The sequence below is a fragment of the Struthio camelus genome, chromosome 3 (assembly GCF_040807025.1).
Source record: "Struthio camelus isolate bStrCam1 chromosome 3, bStrCam1.hap1, whole genome shotgun sequence".
NCBI classification, from domain to species: domain Eukaryota; kingdom Metazoa; phylum Chordata; class Aves; order Struthioniformes; family Struthionidae; genus Struthio; species Struthio camelus.
This window is the reverse complement of record NC_090944.1, coordinates 8,844,186-8,865,490: the sequence shown is the minus strand read 5'-3', so window position 1 is coordinate 8,865,490 and position 21,305 is coordinate 8,844,186. Positions and strand designations below refer to the sequence as shown.

At 50.5% G+C, this 21,305-nt stretch overlaps 1 protein-coding gene across 1 annotated transcript; it reads left to right on the top strand.

Moving 5' to 3' along the window:
- The first annotated feature begins 3,062 nt into the window (after positions 1-3,062).
- On the top strand, positions 3,063-18,774 carry LOC104154087 (angiopoietin-related protein 7). The gene is made up of 6 exons (XM_009690303.2): positions 3,063-3,995; positions 10,870-11,092; positions 14,079-14,216; positions 15,902-16,118; positions 17,344-17,539; positions 17,977-18,774. Exons 1-6 carry the CDS (start codon positions 3,522-3,524, stop codon positions 18,121-18,123), a joined length of 1,395 nt encoding a protein of 464 aa, XP_009688598.2. The 5' UTR covers positions 3,063-3,521; the 3' UTR covers positions 18,124-18,774.
- Positions 18,775-21,305: the final 2,531 nt, after the last annotated feature.

The window sequence follows — 21,305 nt, the reverse complement described above, 5'->3', positions numbered from 1 at the left end:
TGATATTTTTCTGGTCTTTTTTCTCCCCCCAGTCCCCATTTTCCCAGCCTCTGCCTGTGGTCGCCCTCACAAAGTGCTTCTCCTGCCGCTCCTGTCTGCATTTGCTTACGGCAGAGCTTTGCCCATTGATCTCAGGGCCTCTCTCACACAGCTGTACTCTTATTTATCTGGTGCTGCTATCAAGGCTGAGCATCCGCTGCACTCACACAACTTCTGACAGATGCAGGGCTTATGCTTCGGCCTTATCTGCTTCAGAAGGAGCAGAGATTGGCCTAGATGGAGGCAGCATGTGAGAAGAGGTGTGCTTTCCCAGCAGTCTAGGTCCCAGCTGCCATCTGGCAGCAATTCCACAAGATGAGCTGTTCTCGGGAGACCTCAGCCGTCCTGGGCTTTCTCTCGATGAGCAAAACCTTGGGAAGAACAAACAAAAAGTCTTCACAGGAGTGGGGAGAGAGAGTAAATGGGATGTCTCCATCAGTGTTGGTGACTGTGGCTCCATTCCTCGTTCAGGGAGAGATATTGGTCCTCCTAGGTGTGGAATGACTTCTAAAGCAGGCCGGGTGTTTGCTCCCTATGCAGGCTGGTTTCTCCTCATTCACCAAAAGTGTGTGTGTTTGGGGCAGCATCCATTTGTCCCAATGCATTGCTGCCAGGGCACTCGCTTGTAAAAGCCGCCCCAGGTTGCAAACAGGCACATGGATGCCGGCTGTGTTGGAGGTGCAGAGGTCAGCTCAGTGGCCTCACAACAGGCCCTGAGCTGGCGGGACTCACAGAGAGGTGGCATCTCTCTGTGGTGCTTGGAGCCCTCGGCTTTGCCATGACCAACACCCTGCATGAGACAAAGAAAGTGAAAGCCCATCCATCTAGCATTTTTGCAAACTTTTGCAGGTGGAGGGTAACGGAGGTGGCTCAGCAGGGCTGGCTGAGGGGCTGGAGGTACCCTATGGGAGATGGGAAGGGCCCTCCAAAGGCTGGTTACTTGGCTTTGGGGTATCTGCTGGAGGACTGGTAAACCCATGCCCTCCACAGTTTTGGGTCTCTCCAATTCACTGGAGAAGAAGTTTGTTAGTGAAGTTCCCCTTCTCCAGGCAGTTCCCCTGCTTTTTGGGACCATCTGAGCTGGTCTGAATACGTTTCTTTGTTGTGAGTATAGTCTGGAAACTCTTTTATAAAGTGAAAAAAACACCCCAGCAACACACTCTTTTGTCCAATATAGAAATCTCTGGTTTCAGCTCACATTCCTACGGTGAAATGATTAGCATATGTAATTAAGCAAACCCATTGACATTTATAGATAATTACTCTTCATTCTCCCAAGAAACGGACAGCATGAGGGAAAAAAAGATCAAAATTGCCACTACCCTCCAGAGAAATGCTTGAAAACAGATCCATGTGCCCAGCACTTCCATATGCCGAGTTTGTGCATAACTCAGGGACAAAGCCTGGGAACTGGGAGCAGGACTACCCTTGTACTGCTCAGCAAACCCTCTTTTCTTTCACCATCCCTTGCAGAGGAAAAGGGCAAGCCCTGGGCTAGCGAATACAATAAATGATGCTTGTTCCCTCCCCGAGCTCCTGTCCAGGCTGACGGAGGCCAGGCTGGAAAACTCTCCCCTCCCAACTGAGGCTCATGCAAGCTGCTTGGAAAGGGGCAGGGTCTCACCGCTGGCTCCCCAATGAACGACCCTTCTCCCTGAAGCACAGCCTCAGGATGGGACAGGGATCTTCTTGGAAAGGAGAAGTCATGCCAAGATGCCGGCTTAATCTCCCACACGCTAAGAAGGTCACACTGGGACCTGGGCTCCTCCTTCCGGTGAACTGTCTGAGACTTGCAGCTCTCTTGGCCCTATTTTTAGTGCCGTGATAGGATCAGTGGGAATAAGCATTTAGTGTTCCCTGAAACACACCCTGCTTCCCATGGCTGGTCCATGCTCACTGCTGTCTCTTCTCACCACTGAAGCCAGCCTAACCAGGAGTGCGCAGCCAGTCCTTTTGGAGGTACGTAGGGAGAAACCTTGGCAGGAGACACTGTGATGCTGTAGCAGTGAACTGAGGTGTTGGGTGGGGACGAGGGAGGCAGCTCTCATGGCAAGGAGAGCCTGATTCCTCTGCGGGGAAGAGGAGCCCGGGGGTTCCCATGCAGCAAAAGCTGGAATCAAGCATGGAGCTCAGGGACTGAGCTGACGGTTCTTTGGGAGCTCAGTGCTGCTGCCAGCGACATGCGGTTAAAGGGGAGATTACGGAGGGCTCCAGCTGGGAGATCGCATGGGGAAGGTTAAATGTTTGAGCTTCACCCCAGGTCCTCTCCAATCCTCACTGCTGCCTACTCCTTCCCCAGACCACCACCCCCACTTCAACCTGCATTTACTTGGGCCCATGGCCAGAAGAAAATGCTCCCCTCCCAGCTGGGGCTCATCCAAATTGCCGCAGTGATGCCCTTCGCTGGGGTATCCTCTGTGTCTGTCCCGGATGGATTAGTGGCCTGGACCCCCCATGCCTGGCCTGACAGGATGGGTCCCCGTGTAGATGGGCACCATTCACTTGGTAACTCAATTTTTAGCTACATCCTCCAGGAAAATGTCATGCATGGGGAAACAGAGCCTGAAATCCTCAAATCACCTCTGTGCTTTGTCCTTGTGAGCACAGGCTGCCAATGAAGCTAAAAGAAGTGTTTCCCAAGCAGGAACGTAGTCAACAACGAACAAAAACTTGAACCTTGAGGCAGGGCAGGTGTCCGGGCTTTTCTCTGGAGGAGCAGGGTAGGATGAGAGCTTCGTGGCTTGCTGTAGTGGTCTGTTCTCCGCTGGGTCTCCGCTGGGTCTTGCCCAATGGTGCAGTGGGATGTCTGGGGCAGAACCTTTCCATTTGTCAAGGGAGGGGGATGAGAGGCCAGTGGAGCTTGACAGAGCTGTGAAGGGAGGGTTGACTGCTCACCCATCGACTCCACCAAAGCCCTCGTAACTCTAGTTCCTAGTTCAGTGAGTGACAGAGCTTACAGTCCCAGCTGATTCAATAGATGAACATGGGCATGAAGCCTGTTTTGCTTTGCCCTCTGTTTCCAGGCCAGAGGAAGAAGGGTTCACCTCATGGAGCTGCCTGCGGATTGGGCCTGATCCTGCCTGGATTGGGGAATGCCTCCCAGTGCTGACAGTGCCAGCCAGTACCATCTGTGGAAGCCAGAAGTCCTGCATGGGCAGAAAGCCCTGTCTGAAGCGCTGAGAGCCCTCAGCCAGCCCTCGGTGTCCTCCAACAGTAGCAGCAGCTCTGGGGGACAGCAGTGAAACCCCCACCAGCTAGGTGAGTGGGGACTCTCCTTCTGGAGCTGGTCCCAGCTTGGTGGCCACGAGGTAACAATGAAGAGGAAGCTCTATGGGGACAAGCAGGTCCCTTGCCTGCAGTGACCCCTTTGGCAGGAGCTCTGGGATCCCTGCTGACGTCTCCCTTCCACAGAGCTATCTCCTCCCTATACCGTGTGCTGGCTGCAACTTAAACCACTAGCTCTTGGAGGAAGAGTCAGTGTTATGCATGTGGGTTTTTCCAAGAGGCTGTCTTTGATGATGAAACACACGGGATTGTCCCTGGGGACCATCTTCACCTGCCTCATGGGGGTTTGCCCTTACACCAGCTCAGCCAGGCTGGGATTGGTATCCCTCTTCTTCGTGGCCTCCTTGAACGGCCCCTCACTGCAGAAACCCCTAGCTGTGGCCGAAAGCTATGGCTATGATGAGGGGCTCCAGGAGGGCACCGGCCTGATCCAGTGTGGCGAGTACAGTAACCAGGTGCTGCCAGATGGCCGGTGTAAGATCATAGCGACGCTGCCACAGCTGGACGAGCAGCGGTGCCCAGACATGTTTCGCTGCACCGATGAGGTCTCCTACTGGCTCCACGAGAATGAGGAGCGCAAGCAGCAGATTCTTGAGCTGCGGGAGCTGATCTCGGAGCTGCAGGAGGAGCTGAGGAACCACCGCCACCGCATCAAAGTCCTGGAGCTCCAGGTAAAGGACTTCCTTTCGCAGACCCACGGGAGTAGGAGCATCTGGTCCTTTCCCTCCCTCCCCAGACAGCTAGCTGGGAGAGGATGTGTGGTAAAACATAGGGTGCTGTTCTGGCCACAGACTGAGATATCCATTACAGCACCTGCTGCTCATGTTATGTTGGTTCAGAAGCCTTCCAGGGTTGATTAGCCACCAAGTCTTTGGTGTAGTATCTGCTACTCATGCAGACAGCCAGTATTAGGGGTGAAGAAATGTCTCCTCCTGCTTTGGACCCATCTGGGATGGGCTCGAGTTGCTAATCTGTCCCATTGCCCATAGCAGGATCCCAAACTAGACCCCAAATTTTTACTTGGCTGGTGATGAACCATATCTCTATTGGCTATGACTGAGCAGCAGTAGCTCTAACCTCCAGCCTGTATCACCCTTTCTGCAGTCTCCTCTCTGCGTGCTGGTGTTTGTACTGCCTCAGGTCCATTCATCAATCCTGCAGCCTGAACCTTCGTGTAGTCTGTTCTTTCCAGCCTCTTGTTGCACTTCTGAAGCTCTCGGATGTTTAACACTGCCTTGTGATTTTGCTACCAACTCTGTGCTCAGTGTAGCACAGCTGCAGTTACAGACCCAGGGTCTGGAGGGAAGAGACAGTTGGGTCTGCCCCAACAGGCAGGGTGCTGCCACAGTGATGAGTACTTTGGGTGAAATGAGTGTGAAACTCAAGTGTGACTCTCAGTGCGGGAGCAGCTTTCACAGGGTGGTAAATAGGAACAATGGGAAGAAGTCGAGTGTATTTTAGCTGACAGTAGGAGACATTTCCTGGCTAAGATGTCTCATTAGCCTTTTGACTAGACGCACTAGAAGAACTAGTAGAAACCCAATATACTGGAGTCAGTTGGAAGTGCATTGGATAAAGCCCTAGAGACCGCCATGTAAACAACAGTCTTGTCCTTGCTCTTGGGAGACCTGAGGGCTAATACGACCTGGCCCTGGGAATCAGTCTGGTTCATTTGCTATTTGGCTGCATTTCATTATCATCCATGATCTTCCCTTGGACTCCCTCCTTGCAAGGCCTTCTCTTCCGAAGGTCTGCACGCGTTATTGGGGTTTTATTTCCACGCCTCATTTCACTAAACCTTTTTGTCTGCCCCTTGCACATGAAATGAGTCACTCTGTCTTCTGTTTCACCATAGCCTAGAGACACTCGCAGCACAAGGTGATGTCAGCCTTTACTTTCCTCCCCTGCAGGTCTGGGTGTGGGCCCCAAACCCTGATCTCTCAGGTAGTCTGTACATCCTAGTGACACGCTGTCTTTGGTGCAGGGTCCCTTCCTCCTTCCTATGTGGGCACCAATGCTGCCTTCTCATCCATCCTCCACTTCTCCTCTCCCTCTCTCTTTCTTTCTCCTTGCATGGAGACAAGCTGGTGTGATAGGTCTTCTGGTCTCTTGATGACTCACGTCCTTCCCCCGGCGACATCTAGTCCCTTAGGACTGTTTAATCTGTTCTTCCCCTCCCGAGCTCCCTATTTTAACTCCAAATCATAGCCCTGTTCTGCCTAGAGCTACAGCTCTTTCACTGAGCATAGCTCTCCAGCTCAGAGCCAAGGAGGAGGATATTAATGCACTAAGACTTTCCTCTCAGTGTCATTGCTCTTCCTCTGTTCTTCATTTCCAGGATCTGAAATGACCCCTCTAAATGCAGGGTATTTAGTCTGTGGCAGTTGTATAGGGTCTCTTTACAGTCAGAGAAAAAGCAGAGGAAAACCAATCTCCCTCTGAAGATGCTAGTTACTCCGTGTTGACTGTAGAGGGAGCTGAGGGGATCGATGCTTGATGTTCAGGTGGAGGAAATTAGGAAATGTGGAGCAGCAAAACCTGCCCAGCCCTGTGGACTTGGGGACACAGCGCTTCCTACTTCCTGGCTGCTGCTGCCCAGCTGGGTGCGCTCTCAGACCCCCGGGGTCCCTCCAACCTGTCTGACAGATGTGGCTGCTGCTGTTCCCCTTTGCAGGTCCAGCCAGCAGTGAGGCTGAGCATGTAACCCACATAGGTATTACACATACACACATGCACTCACAGGGTTAAATTCACTAGGGAAACATAAACACACCCTGGTCTTTCCAGCTGCTGGCATTTAAACCTTACACATGCATATACATCCCAGTCCCTGCAGTTTCTGGCACCTAGACCCACAAGCCCTATGTCCCGTGGTCCCTCCCATTGTTGGTACCCTGACAGCTCTTGCACGCCAGTCTCTCCAGGTGCTGGCACAGAATCACAGAATCACAGAATCACAGAATCGTTTAGGTTGGAAGGGACCTCTGGAGATCATCTACTCCAACCTCCCGGCTCAAGCAGGGTCCTCTAGAGCATATTGCCCAGGATCACATCCAGACGGCTTTTGAATATCTCCAGGGAAGAAGGCTCCACTACCTCTATGGGCAACCTGCTCCAATGCTCTGTCACCCTCACAGTGAAGAAGTTTTTTCTCAGGTTTAGGTGGAACTTCCTGTGGTTCAGTTTCTGCCGGTTGCCTCTTGTCCTGTTGCTGGGCACCACGGAGAAGAGGCTGGCCTCATCCCCTTGACACTCCCCCTTCAGATACTTATACACGTTGATCAGCACCTCGACCTACAGGTCCTGTGACCTGCAGCTTCCTATCCAGTTGCTGGCACTCAGGCCTTGCAGCACTCACACATAGGTTAGAGAGCGAGACTACACGGAAAAAAAGAAAAAGTTAAGAAAAAGATTTAATAAGAATATTGCAGTCATCAGGTGCAGGGCTCAGGCAGACAACTGTACTGACTGGCAGCCGGCTTACATGCAACTAGTGCCTTTCATCCTCCTCCTCTCTGTTTTCCCAAGCTTGTTCCTCTCCAATCGACCCTGCTCCCTCCTTTCCTCGCCTTTGGCCTTTCCCACAGTAAGTTTTACATAACCCTAGCAGCCCCTTCTGATATCCCATAATAAGTTTTGCACAGTCACACAAGCCCCCTCAGCTATCCCATAATACTCATGATAATCATGTTTTCCCCCTTCTGATCAGTTGCCAAGCTCAGGTTGACCCTCTTCAGGGCTGTTCTTGGGTAGTTCCTTGAATGGCTGATGAAACAATGGTCGAAGAGTTCTGGTGTTCTTTATTGCCTCTGTTGTCATGTTAATTTTTGTGTGTCTGCATGACTCATTTATTATCACTTCCCTTGCTATGTGTTATTTCTTTGAGCAGAAGCAAAGGTTAGGATCCCTCTTATCCACCTCTAGTATGCCCCATGAAGAACTCTCTATCAGAACTGGTCCTCAAGCTCCCTGAATGGTGAATGTAGAGACGTACACACTCCTAGGACCTCTTGGAAGTCTAGTTGAGGGTGAGATGAGTTGGGAGAGCTCGTTTCTCTTTGCTGACCAAAGGGAGCCCAGGGGAGCAGCTCCGAAGGAGTTCTGCCTGTTGTGGGGCGATGCTGAGGCCCCTCACCCATCAGACCACAGGGAGAGCTGAGGTGCTACTTGCTACGCAGGATGAACCTAGGTGTCCCGGAGCAGCCAGGTTCCAGTCCCTACCTAGATGTCTCCAGCTGCTTCATACCTGGGACACAGCACTAGCAATATCCGTGCCACCATGATACCACCCCGTTCAGAAAGGATCTGTCTGCTGAGGTGCTTTGAGGCTCCCTTGGGCCATTTGTAGGGTTTCAGAACTTGAGTGGAAAAGGCGCTCCACAACCTGATGTGGCTTTGAAATTGGCCTTGCTTTCTGCAGGGGCTTGGGCTAGGGACCTCCAGCAATTTCTTCCAACCTCCGTTTTTCCAATGAGTCTAAAAGAGAAAGTGCTGGAAGAGCTGGAAGAGCTGGCCTGTGAACAAGCAGGAAAAGAACAAAGCCTAGAGAGCTTAGTGGGAAGTTAGGAGTGTGTCCTGTCATCCTGCAAGCACTGGAGTGGGAAAAAAGCAAGAAGCGAAGCTGAATGCGGAGAGGGGAGCTGGCAGCTGACTGTGGCAGGACCTCTGTAGTCAAATCAAGAAAATCAGAGACAAAAATGATTGGTGAGCTGGTTGTCTCAGCTCCCTGCAATCTTCTTAGGGGCTCTCCCGTAAGGAGTTTTTCTGCTGCGTTGGTCTGGCCAGTTCCCAATATCTATGCCAGCCTGAGAGGCTGGTTTTCCCCTGCAACACCAAACACCTCCTGGCATCCCCGGGAGTCGCCCTACTGAATTCTCTGCTGTGTCAGTTCCCAGCATCTGTAGATCGCCTCCATCTCCACTCCTGTCGCTGAGGAGCTGTTGCTCCCTTGGTCCATCCTCATAAATCAGCCTCTTGCTGCTGCTAGTTTGTCTCCCTCAGATTTGTCATCAGTATTTTTCTGGGAGCTCTGTGTGGGTTTATCTGTCCGAGTGGAGTCGTCTATGTGAGCTCAGCATCCCAGGAGCATTCCTGAGTTGGCTGAGAGCGACAGGTCCTTCCAGGTCATGGTTCCTCTCAGGCTGACAGGGACACCCTAAATGGGTCAGATGAGCTGACCCTTTCCCTGCGCTCTTTCTGCTTTGCTTCCCTTGAAGCCTCCCAGCTTCACAGCAGGCCTAACTGGTCCCTGGTCTCACCGTTGCCTGCTGATTAGAGTCTGCTCTGGGTTCTGCGTGTGAATCCCCCCTCCAAGAGAAGGAAGCCAATAATTTAGGTCTCCTATTTCTTGGGAGCATTTCCAATCACTCAGCTGTGGCTGCCCAAAGATACCTCAAAGGTATCTTGAAATCCTCCTTCATAGCCGATGCAACAGGTCAGGAGGATCCATTTCTCCTTCCTGCGTGCACTAGACAGTATGGTACCGTGAGCAAAGGGAAGCCCCTCCAGGTGAGCAGCCCTCTCTGCACCTTTGCACTCTTGCATTGCAGTTCACTTCAATTTGCATTACTGGGCCATGTCAGCCTCTGCCGCAGACCAGGACCCTGCTGCACTTGGTGCTGTACAGAGAGACAACTCCTGCCCCACTGTGGTAGGCAAGTGGGAGCAGTGGGATGCCACCAGGAGGGAGAAGAGGTGAAGGAAGCAGATAGCATTTGGGCCCAGTCGCGGTGGTCTAGCTGTGGCATATTTTTCGCAAGCAGCCAGGAAAGAAGGTATCAGCTGTGGAGGAGGGGACTGTCTGGGAGAAAGCATGATGGGGTTTGCTCGGAGAGCTGATGCGTGGGTGAATGAAGCTGGAAGCAGCCGGCTGGCGTCGGTCACGGCTCGCAGAGCAGGTGTGGGGCGGCCGGATGATTTACGACAGAACCAGAGACAGTTCAGTCCTGATAAGGAAAGCGTATCACCGCACACCGTAATTCCCTATTTGCTGCTCTTGCCCATCTAGCTGCTCTGGATTTTGGGATACAAGCAGGCTTTCTATTAGTTATTGGTCAAAAAATCCAGCAGTGAATATGCTATCTCATGGGAAAAACAGCCACACACATCTCGTGGCAGGAATGGGTGGCAGGGACCAAGGTATGAGTCATGTCCTTGGAGCAGCTGGAAGGGAAGAAAAAGAATGCTGGATGCACAAACTCCTTCTAGCTGAAAGAAATCCCAGACCCTCAGCAGCATCGCTGCAGTTTTGCAGGTAGTGGTGCTGCTGAGCGCAAGCTCTCTCTGTCCCCATGTGTGTTTAATAAGCCACAAGCTTGCACTGCCACCTAGAAATCCAGAGGCTGAGGTCTCAATGGGTCCTGTTCCACACCCCCATCTGGGCAGCCGTGTGTTATTACAAAGCGTGGTGGGCGCCTTGCACACCTTTAGTGATGTAGCGGGTAGCACTGATGGCTATGGGTACATGTACCCTGAACTGTGGAGATAACTGTGATACGGAGTCACTCTTCCCCCTCGTGGGCAATGCATCTGGTCCCTCAGTGTTGTGGGGATGCCTGTGGGTGAGGAGGGAAGAGCTGCACAGGAGCCTCCTGGTGAAAAACTGCCCCCCCCGAGCAGATATGGGTTCCTAAGATGGCCAAACCCATAGGAGGGACTGGGGAACAGGCAGTAGAGGTACTGCATTGGCCAGGGGAGAGGATTTTTCTGTGGCTCCTGTGGATTTTTGGAGATGCTGTTTAAGGCCTGCTCTGCCATCTAATGGACAGGGAGCACTGAACAAGTGAGGTGAGCATGTCTGAAGTGACGGTGCATCTGGAGCGCATCTTGCATGTGCCAATGGGGTTTGAAGTGCCCATCTCCTGGCATGGCCTGCGGGCATCTCCAGGGAGCTGGGGCATGCATTTAACACAGGATCAGAGACTGCTCATCCTAAAAACAACCAACAAAAGGGGCATGAAAGGGTCTAGGGTCTTGTATCACACCCACCCCTTACACACAGTGGATGTGGTCATTGCTGTTTGCAGGTCACTGGTCATTACCCAAAAAGCAGGAGCTGGTTCTTCATGCAACGTGTAGATAGGCTGTGGAACTCCTTGCTGCTGGATGCTAGAAGTTTGTATGTTTGAAGGGGAGACTGGACAACTTCGTGGAAGGAAACTCCAGTGGTGGGGGTTTGCTAAATGCATAGGGGCCACATCCAGGTTGTGCAGCCTGAGTTACAAAGGGCTGGAGGCTGGGAAGACATTTGAAGAGGAACCCTATACGCTTGCCTATGCAAGTCCTGCCTGCATCAGATCCTGGGAAAATCAAACTGTCCCTGTGTCCCACCGTGGGCCGGTGGCTAGTGCTGGGAGGAGAGCTGAGGGTGCAGGTGCCACGTCCACCCTGGGCTCCTCAGTCCTTGGCGGGGTGCGTGTTGTGAGCACTCCTTTGCCTGCTTGCTCCTCTGCGTGACCGTTGCTGAGCGTGGGTCTCAGGCTGTCCTTGGGCTCTCCGTCCATTGCTAGCGATCCACGCAGCCTCTGTGTTTCACCCTGCCCACAGCACGAGGAGGCGGCGAGCCGCAACCACACTGTGGAGCAGCGCGTGCAGGACCTGGAGCAGCGCTACAGCGAGGCCAGCACCTTGCAGCACATCCAGGCCACGCTGCTCTATGACATGCAGGCGCAGATAAACAACATTTCCGTGCTGACGGACTGGACCCGGCGCATCCCTGGGTGCCTTGGCCCCGCCGAGATGAGGCTGCAGGAGGAGATGCACCATCCAGGTGATGGGGAGCTGCTGGGACTGGTTGGGTAGGAATGGTTTGTTTTTATGGTCTGTCCTGAGGACTGTTGTAAGAAAAGGGCAAGGGAAAACTGCTTTAAATCCCCTCTGCATTGGCCAGGAGTCTCATCTCTCCCAATCGGCATTTCTGAGGTAGCCAGGAGGGCTCCTTGGAGAAATAGACACCTCCTGGGGTGCTTTCCTTCCAGTCTAGGAGAGTGATCCTGTCTTTTGGCAGCTCCTTTTTCTTTCCACGGATTGTGTGAGGTGCTCACAGCGACCAGCTTCAGCTTCAACAACCAGGTTGGCATAGCTCCCATCATTACTCCACCTGCAGTTAGCTGCATGAACCTGCCTCCCAGCTCCAGGAACTGTATTTTTCCATCAAAGAAAAGAAACAAGAAATTATTTTTATTTCAAAAATTCATATCAAAGTATCAGGGCTTTGGTGAAACCCTTCAAGTCTGAAATCCAGTCATTCTGTGTTATTTCTCACACACCCTTTTTAAACGAACGAGTTTAAACTTATGCCAGGTTTTGGATTGTTTTCTTTGTTAGTTCCTGGAATGTCTTCCTTTTTCTAATGGCAAGCATGGGAACCTTAAGTTAAAAAATTCAAGGTCCAGTTTGACCAAAACCCCATTTTCTGCTAAAGAATCCATTGCCGTCAAAACATTTTGACCAGAGCCTACCACAACCAGGATCTGGAAAACTCAGCCTTAAGAACATGGAAGGGAAACTGGGCTGTTTTTTCAACCTGTTTGATTTTCTGGGTCATTAGTAAGGGAGCTATGGTGTTTGAGGAGACAGGACCAGCTGCGCCAGGGCAGACTGGCTAGCCCCAAATCCTTTCTCTCCCGCAGCAGATCTCCAGGAAGAGTATTAGAAAAGGGCAGGGATGAAGCAACCAACCATGCCACGGACTGTGGCTCAGGGTCTTGTAGAGATAGTGTCTTACTTTTCCAGCGAGAAGCAGGCTGGGTCCGGTGACTCATAAGACACGCACAGCTCCACACGCAGGAGCTGCTAATGGCTTTCACCTACCAACCTTGATCTGATTTGAGCTGGTGACGTCAGCTGGAAAGTCATGTTACTTCTCCGTTGAGTCAACTAGTCTAAGTCTTTTCCACTGTGCTAGTTTAAAGCTCTTTTGGCCATCGATGACAGGGTGGAAGTAATATTAATAGCTCTGCTGATACCTGGTTCCAGTTGCCTCTAAGCCCTTCCCAGAGCAAGAGCGCTCTGCGCAGACACAAGGCGTGAATGGGTGTCCGACTTAACATCCCCATCACGTGATAGCCACCTCCAAGTCAGAGCTGGGATTAATCTCAATAACCTTAGGTAACTGGGATACAGACTTCTGTGTGCACAAGTCAACTGGCCAGGAGAACCCCAGCCTGGGTGCAGCCAACTGAGGCGGCTCTTTTAGCTGATTAACTTTAGGTGGATGGGGCTCTCCCTGATGCACCAGATGCTTGCTGGATCTAGATTGCCTCTCCGTGACCTCTCCTTGCTGCACGCAACTGGTTTCTGCTGTGTGCTCCCCTGCAGCAGTGCTACTGGTTGGCCTGGTTTATGCTACTGCTAAGGGATGTCTCCAATCTGCCACCAGCCCGTGGGAGACCTCCCAGCCACCGATTGCTCCCATCATTGGGCTTGGATGTTGCAATGACCTCCTCAGACTTATTTTTCCATCCCCAGAGAGTTTTCCTTGGTTGCCAGGCCCGTGGCCTCATCCATGCCACTTGCCTCATGGAAAGGCAATCATCTACCACGCGTGCTCTTTGCTTCCGCTTCTTTGGGCCCCAGACCTCACCATGCCTCCAGCCTGGTATCAAGGCCATGCTAGGCTTCAGGCTGGTCTAGCTGTGTCAATAGAAGAAAAGGGAACTGTCTGTGTTAGATCTTATTTCGCCTTTCTTTCCAAACATGAGATTCATCTCACTAGACTATAGCCATCTGTAGTGAGGTTCAGCTCACAAACCAAGAGGCTTAGCTTTGGGTGTCTGCATATATGTGTCCCATATGAGCTAAGTATTTAAGATATCTAGACAGACTGTGAATGGACTGAGGAAAGCAATGCAGTGTGCACTTTTCACTGCCGTGACTAGGATCTCAACTCAGCTACCCGCATGCAGACACCTAGTACTGCTTGCGATACTCTTGCGTCTGAGACGTCCTCATAAGTCTGGCAGATACAAGACAGGACCTACAGGAGATGTGCAGCTGAAAGACAGCCAGGGTACCCCAGGGCATTGCAAATGTCATCGTGCACATCTGTGCAGACAGCTCAATGAGCCGGCAGAGGGAGATAGGGAAAGCGATTCTGCTCTCCTCTCCTATGTAAAACTAGGAAAAATTTCCCTCTGTAGAAGTCAGTCTCTAGAAGACTAGCTGAGACTAGCTGCCTTAAAGTTGAGATGGCTGGTACCAGACAAAATGAATCCCATCTGACATATCCCAGTTAAAAGCATCTTTAGATTCTCCAGGACACTTTTGACCCCTTCCCTTATAAGACTGATCGGGGAAAACACCCTTACAGCAGCAGTTTAGGAGAAGAAAAATCCTTCCACTGTTAGCTACACTGACCACTGCTGGAGAACAAGGCAATTCTTTATCAGTGTATAAGACCTTTTTGGTATGGAATATAATCTAACAGACCTTGAGCCTAGCAAAATGCACAACATTTCTGTGTTACTGTAAGACACCGTTTAAAACGTGCTTGAATTAAAGAACGTTCCTCAGCTGCAGCATCCTAAGGGCAGATCAGATTGTGCTAAGGAACCTTATCACTAATAGTCCGTTGCAATCAGGCATGAAGCCCGTATGCTGCAAAGGTTTCAAGTTTTGGCACTTCCCAGAAGAAGAAATCTGGGATTTTTTGTCAGGTTCTGCATTACGATTGCATGAAAATAATGCTTGGTTTGGTTGCATACCCCTTTCTCCATGCTATTAACTAAACACCATGACTCTGCTTTCTTACTTAGAGGTAAAGCACGCAAGGAACTGCCCCATTGACTGTGCTTCCGTCTACTACAACGGGCTCCGGAGATCAGGGATCTACAGCATCATGCCCTCGGTTGGAGGGATGCCTATTGAAGTATTGTGTGAAATGGACACTGAAGGTACTGCAAGAGGCATCTACAAAATCTCCCAGCAAAGCTGGGAACTTTTTGGGTGGGATTTGTCTTACACAAGAGTTGTGCCTTGTCTGAGCTACTTCTAGATTAAGTTACAGTCAGTGAGAACAGCATCTCCAGAAGGGATCTTCTCCAAGGATGGAGGACTCAACTACTAACTGAAGAGGGGGTCTGGATGAACAGTTCAAATCAGACATTTTGACTGGGGCTCAGTTGCTTAAATATAGGCATTTAGTGCCCTTTGAGATGTCCTTACGTATGCAAGACATTTGCAAAGAACTAGTGGATATGACGCAGGATGTAGGGAAACATATGTCCCTCTGGAGGAGCAGATGGTCACCAGGGGGCCACCTGGGGCATCTCTGTGTGCCAGAGGGCTATAAGTGGGCAACCCTTAATTGTAGCTACTGAAGTGTGAGGGGGATGAATCCCTCCCAGAAATATTTTGGAGTGTGTGCGAGAGAGCAGGGAACCTCCCACATGCTTTCTGTCTAAATATTTGGAAAGAGCCTGTTACTGTCATCTCTGGGCACTAACTTACTAACAAAGTAAGTTGCAACACTTTAGTGTTTTAAGAATAGTGGTAATTGTCAGAGAAATGCAGTGGTGGATCTTCAGCTCCTTGCCCCATGGGCCTGCTCCAGCCAGGATGGATGTGTCACGTCAACATATTCCAAGCTGGAGGAACTGGTTCAGTTGCCCACATATAGACATCTAGCACTATTTGAGATACCCAGTGGTATTGCTAGCTGCTGCTCTGGACGGGCATAGGTCTCCCATTGACCTTGTGCATATCTACCAGCCTGTGCAGATGTCTCAGAGACCAAGGCAATAGATGACATATCAAACGGCAATAGAGGCCATTGATTAAGTATCTAAATGAAACTCCTAGTTCTTATGCTGCTGAGGGCTACTGCTTTGGTAAAAAGAGGAGCTGGACAGAACAGTTTCTCCCAGTGGGAGAAGGCCAGCATAGAGGCTCTACAAGTGATTGCTGCTTCGGGACACAAGTCTTCATTAAGACACAGGCTGTTGATACAGTGTGGTCTCTATTATGTCATTGCTATTATTTGTATGACCATCATCACAATCTTGGACACTGCAGAGTGACATACCGTAAAAATGCCAAATAAAAAGATGGTCCCAGTCCCCTCAAAGCTTACAATATTGGAATAAAGTGAGAGAGGAGAGAGGATTTGGACAGATGGGAGAGCAGATGGAGGCAGTGAGACAATACTGGGAGAGAGCTCATGTACCTCTGTGGTGCTGCAGGAACAGTACATAATAATCTCAAAACTCCAGGCTCTCTAGTTTGTTCCAGTCCCAAAATGTTTCCCTCCCTAAAATTATCAGCTGTCTCTCATTTAAAACTACCTTAGATCTGGAATGACCCTCTTACAGACAACAGGGGAATATCATCTTGGAATCGGTATGGGAGAAGCAGAGCCCCTTTCCATGAGCTATGGCTATACCTCACATATTATCCCCATGCAGCTACCAACACTGTATTTTGCCTGTTGGTGGGAGGGGGTATGGCAAGGAGACACCCCTCTGAGTTGCATATGGATCCTTTGAGGTGATGCCGATAGGGACTCTGGCCCATGCGTGGGCGTTGGGGCTCCCAGACACTCCTTGGTGGCTCCCACGTTATATTTTCTCTCTCCCGGCAGGTGGGGGCTGGACAGTCATCCAGAAGCGTCAGGATGGCTCAGTTGACTTCAACCGGACCTGGAACGAGTATAAAGAGGGCTTTGGGGATCTCAGTGGCGAGTTCTGGTTGGGCAATGAGAACATCCACAAGGTGACGAGCCAAGGGGACTACTCTCTGCGTATTGACCTGGAGGACTGGAACAACAAGCACAAGCATGCCTTCTACCAGGTCTTCAGGTAGACTGTGGGATGGCCCTCCCCAGTTCTTGGGGAAGCTTCTTCCTCAGTAGCTGGTTCAAAGCTAGGAGATCCCATTGCAGTCGGAGTGACACTCTCTAGGGAGCTTTTTGGACTAGGTCCTCTTTTCCCTGCCTTGTTTTTCCATGAAAACTTCTCTCCAGGTTGGAGTCTGAGCTCGAGCTAGCAAATGTGCAGCGCTGTTCACCTGTGACCAACATCCATGGCTCCAAGGGAACGCAGCTGTAGGAGCACAAGGAACAATCTCCTACAGCTTGGGGGTGTAGTTTCTGCTGAACTTATCAAGCCCCATGTCAAAAGCAGAGTTTTGCATCCCCCGCTCTTGCTGGGCAGGTCCATCAGCATTTCCCTGCTGTGATGGTTGAGAATCATGTTTTGATTTTTAACGCTCTGTACTCACGGCTTTCACCTGTTGTTCCTTTACCATCTATACCGTCCTTTACCATCTATAGCTCTTCACCTCATCTGGTGTTTTTATTTATCAACATCAGTCATATCCTTTGTTCAACCGAGTGACCAGGTCTGTCTAGACTGTTCCAGATGAACCACTTCCCTTTCTCCACTGGAAATGCCTCGTGGGTGATTATGGAATAACTTGTCATGGGAGGATATGCAAGGGAGTACATGCCTTTAAGCATTGCACCTTAATGACATTTGAAGCTTGAGGGCTTAGAGTAGACCGAAAGGCTGCTGAAGCTGCTGGAAAAATGCTCATTGACTGATCGTGCCTTAGAGCATTCTCCACTAGCAAATGCTTGCTCTGAACAGTTACCCTGGATTTTGTCATCAGGTATCATGTTCAATGGCAGTGACCTTCAGCCTTTGCTGGCCCAGGAGCAAGCTACTGATTAGCTCAGTTTATGGGAAGAGCAGGATGCTTTTTCTGTGGAGAAGAGGCAGTACTGTGTAATTGGAGGAGCTGTTGTGCCAAAGCTGCTGCAGTCTTTCATTGTGGTTTTAGAGTCATGGTCGGCCCAGCTCAGACTCCTAACAAATACCCTGAGTCATGACAAAAGCATACACACCCCACAGAAGGGTGAAACACAGCATCTTTGGCATTTAAGGGTGATGAATAATTGCAGGGAACCTGGCCAGAGCAGCTCAATGATTGCTAGGGTGTCTACACTAAGAATGCAATATCCAGGTTGGAGAGGAGACTTAGGCACTCCCAATAAATAGTCTGACCTGTGCCTACTGCTTGCAGCATTGAGGACGAGGCAAACTACTACCGCCTGCACGTGGATGGGTTCAGCGGGACGGTGGAGGATTCTTTTGCCTGGTACCACAACAAGAGGAGCTTCAGCACACCTGACTCAGGGAACATTTGTGCTGAGATTTCCCATGGAGGCTGGTGGTACCACCAGTGCTTTTTCTCCAACCTCAACGGGGTGTACTACAAGGTAAGGTGGAGGGAGGAGGACACAGATGTCAGCATGCAAGGTCCAAGGCTGGGAGGGAGCTGTCAGTCATCACATCACAGCAGTCCTTCCACGCTTGACCAGCCCATGTTCTCCAGGGAGCGATCAAAGTGAATGCTGGCACCAAGTCAGTCCAGCTTCTTCAGTGTCACGGGCCAGGTACGAGTATTGGGACACCCCTGCAAACTGCTCTGGGGCAGTGCAATGGCAGCTCCCTGACTGGGTGGCTTATGTGGCATAAGACTGAGGGACACCAGCTCCCTTGGGAGCATTCAAAAAATACTTTCTGTATTCTTTTTACTGTGTCTTCTCTAAGCTGTTTGCTCCCATGCTTTGGAGCATCCGGTTTTTAACAGTTCCCATCTAGATGACTCTTCTATGCACTTTCCGCGTCTGACTGTCCTTTCTCTGTATCACAGGGCGGCCGATATTCCATTAAAAACCGCAAGATACTGGGGCCGGATGGTGTTGTGTGGTACTCGTGGAAGGACACAGACTACTATTCCCTGAAGAAGGTCGTCATGATGATTCGACCACGAACTTTTCGGCCCCACATCTCCCCGTGAAGGAGCCTTTGAGGCGATCTTCGTTTCTTCTAGTGACGAATCCTGGAAATGGGGGGCTGGAAATAGTTTACTTTAAGCAGAAACTGATGCTGGAGATGCCTGAGGGACAGAGCCACCGTCCTTCTTGCTGCCCACTTGCTTTTGGGGCAATCTCAAGAGAATTGAACCAACAGCAGGAGCATCAAGGCCTTTAACACATGTTGGGATGGCAAACGCTCTCCTAGACCATCTAGGGAGGGTGATGGCTGAGAACAGCTTTTCAAAGTCAAGCACAGGGATGTGCAAGGGTGACTCTAAGGTGCTGAGATGGTCTTTGGGGAAAGCAGGGAGAGCCAGCACACATCGTGCAGGGACAGCATCACAGGCAAGAGAGGAGGCAGGTCTGCAGTGGCCCTCCCTGTCTCTGACAGGGATTTTGTGTTTCGCAGATGGACCTTAGCTACCTGCAATAATTATATTCCAAGTAAAAGGATTTAAAAATCAGAATGCTGGAAGTTGCCATTTTCCATTCCATTCTCACATCTTCTTCCCTCCTCGGGCAAAGAACTTTTGATGAATTTTGTAACCTTAAAAATGGTCTGCAGGGATGACTATACATGACTTTCAGTCGTCTTCTACTGCCTTATTCTGGATAAAGAAGATGCAAGATTTCTTGTTGTTGTCTTTTATTTGTTTTTCATTTGAAGTTGCAGCAAGATCCCCTCCTTTTTTTCCTGACTTCGCCTCCTTGCAGGGTCTAAAGATGGAGACTGTGACTTAGCTTCAGCCCTTTTTGTGTTTGGTGATGAATATTTAAGTAGATTACCTCTTTCCTGTTTCATGAGAGCAGATGAGTTCAAAGAAGGTTCAAAGAACAAGAATGGCAGATACATTGGAGACAAAGTGCTGTTCCTCTGAACTAATTATCTCCTGTTTGGTGCTGGGTTGGCTCCCTGATAATTTCTGTAGCTTTCATTCTGTTCTGGACTATGTTCTTTCACCTATATCTTCCTTTTTCACTGGCAAATGGAGCAGGAAAATTACCTTCTACACATCCTAAAAACTAATATCTCTGGCTAATAAAACAAGACAATTTATCTTTCCCTTTGCTAGGTTTGCCTTGGTAGTCTTCCTGGATGTGTCCAAGATGTGTTTGATGATATCCTGGACCAGGACGGGCTGGTCTACACTGACACTATACCATCACTTGCAGCGAATATCCAGACACTTGTACCATGCTGGTGGCGGGATGGACAACGTCCTTGCTTTGCGGTGCTTGTATCTGTGGTAATGCTGTTACTCCAGAGTCCAACCCCCCTCCTTTACATTCCAGGCTTGAGACATAACTAATTCGAAAGGCTATGATATTCATTGATTAAGCAACCCGCTACTAAGAAACTAATAAATCACTTGAATAACTAACTAATGATCACATCATCATTATTAATCTACAGTTTTGTTTTGCACATCGCTAAACACAACAGTAAAGGTATCACTCTTGGATCAAATACAACTAATACTAAATTAGAATTTTACCAACCTTCCCTCCCCAAACCTCTTAGTCCTAAGGTGCAAGTCTTCCTCTTTACTCTCCCATGCCAAGTCTTTTGGACACAGTCCTGATGAAGAGCCTGGAGAGTTGTCTGAGGGGGTCCCTCCAGCAACTGGGGTGGATGGGTCTACAGGTCATTGTCACCACCACCTCTAGGCACCCATCCTCCTATCTCCAAATTCCCCAGCCTCCTTTATTTTTACCTGGTTTAATACCTTATCGTCCATTTTTTCTATTTCTGGATCCACCTTTTTCTTGCTTTTGCACCTCTCTTTCTCAGCCCAGACTCCTTCCAAATGAACAACCTATTCCTAACTAGTTTTTCCTCTTGATTCCAATTCTGCTTCATCCATATTCAAATTTGGTGTTTTTGATGGCAACCAGAAATTTGGTGTCTCTGGTGCCTCTGAGGTGCTGACACAATCTTGGCCTTCTATGGTATTACTGATGTGGTTGCCTGGGTACAGTTGGCCTTGAGAGCCTCTCTGCTCCAAAACTCCCGTACAGTTATTGGGCTACAAACAGGAGAGATGGGATCAACTGGAGAAGGCCTATCCAGATCTCTTGCCTCAGGGTCTGGCATGTACCATGAAACATCTCCTTGAGATGTTCATAGGAGGTACCAGGCCTTTACTTTGTGCTTTCCCCTTGAGGTCCTGGCTCTGCCCAGTGGATGGTGCTTTGGGAGGAGAATCTGCCACATCGGCAACTAGTCTCCATTGCCTCCTCTGTGGGCACGGACTTGGTTTGAGATAGCCAGGCTGGAGGCTCCAGGCTGGAGTGTGGAGTGTCTCCTGTTGTTTGAGACTGCCTGGGCATCAGAGACAGGCAAATGGGGTGGGCAAAGGTGATATGGGACCTATGGGACACAGAGCCCTTCCGGAGCAGCAGCTGGGAACTTGATGGGAAACCTTAGTGGGGCTCAAATGGCTTTGCATGCCTGTGTATGGGCAGATGAATGAGGAACGTTACCCGCAGCGAGGCTGACACCAGCTCTGTGTCCACCCTTGCAGATTCCCAAATCTAGCCAGAGGAGTTCTGCCACCGAAGCTGGGTGAGATGAAGCTCATCCCTGAACACTTGGGTTCCCCCCAGGGAGCCCGGACTCCTGGGTCCTCACGCCTGATAGCTTATAGGGCGTGGGGGAGTGGGGATGCATGTCCCGGCCTCTTCCCTGCTGTACAGGGCTGGCAATCTTGGAAGGTGATTTGCAGTGTGCGCTGCAAAAAGTCAAGGCATCTGCTGGCTGCTGCACTTTTGGCAAGCTGCAGCAGCGATGCAGGAGATGGACTGTGCTGCAGTGATGGGTGCTTGCAGCTCCCCTCTGCAGCTCTCCTGAGACTGCCCAGGAGCTGGCCCTGATGTGGCTTGAGACAGGCACGGCGTGAAAGTCCATGGGGATGAGGCCAGCTACGGCACCATCACCTGCTTGGCTCCTGGATGCTACGGGAGAGCTGGGGCTAAGTAGTTAGGGCTAAATGTAGTTTCATCACTCCTGACCTCCGGCTCTCCAACACCATCACCTCCCCAGCAGCGCAGGAGGGTCATGGGAGGACTCAAGCTGGGAAATACCCCATGCAGACCATCCTGTGCTAGGAAGAGAACTAGGTTTGATCCTTTCCTTGGCCTTGGGCCAGGATGGGCTTCCTGA

Excerpts from the sequence above, each read along its gene's own strand:
- LOC104154087 (XM_009690303.2), top strand. The coding sequence starts at position 3,522 with ATGCATGTGGGTTTTTCCAAGAGGCTGTCTTTGATGATGAAACACACG. Across the intron at positions 16,119-17,343 it reads GCCTTCTACCAGGTCTTCAG|CATTGAGGACGAGGCAAACT; the intron begins GTAGACTGTGGG and ends TACTGCTTGCAG. Across the intron at positions 17,540-17,976 it reads TCAACGGGGTGTACTACAAG|GGCGGCCGATATTCCATTAA; the intron begins GTAAGGTGGAGG and ends TCTGTATCACAG.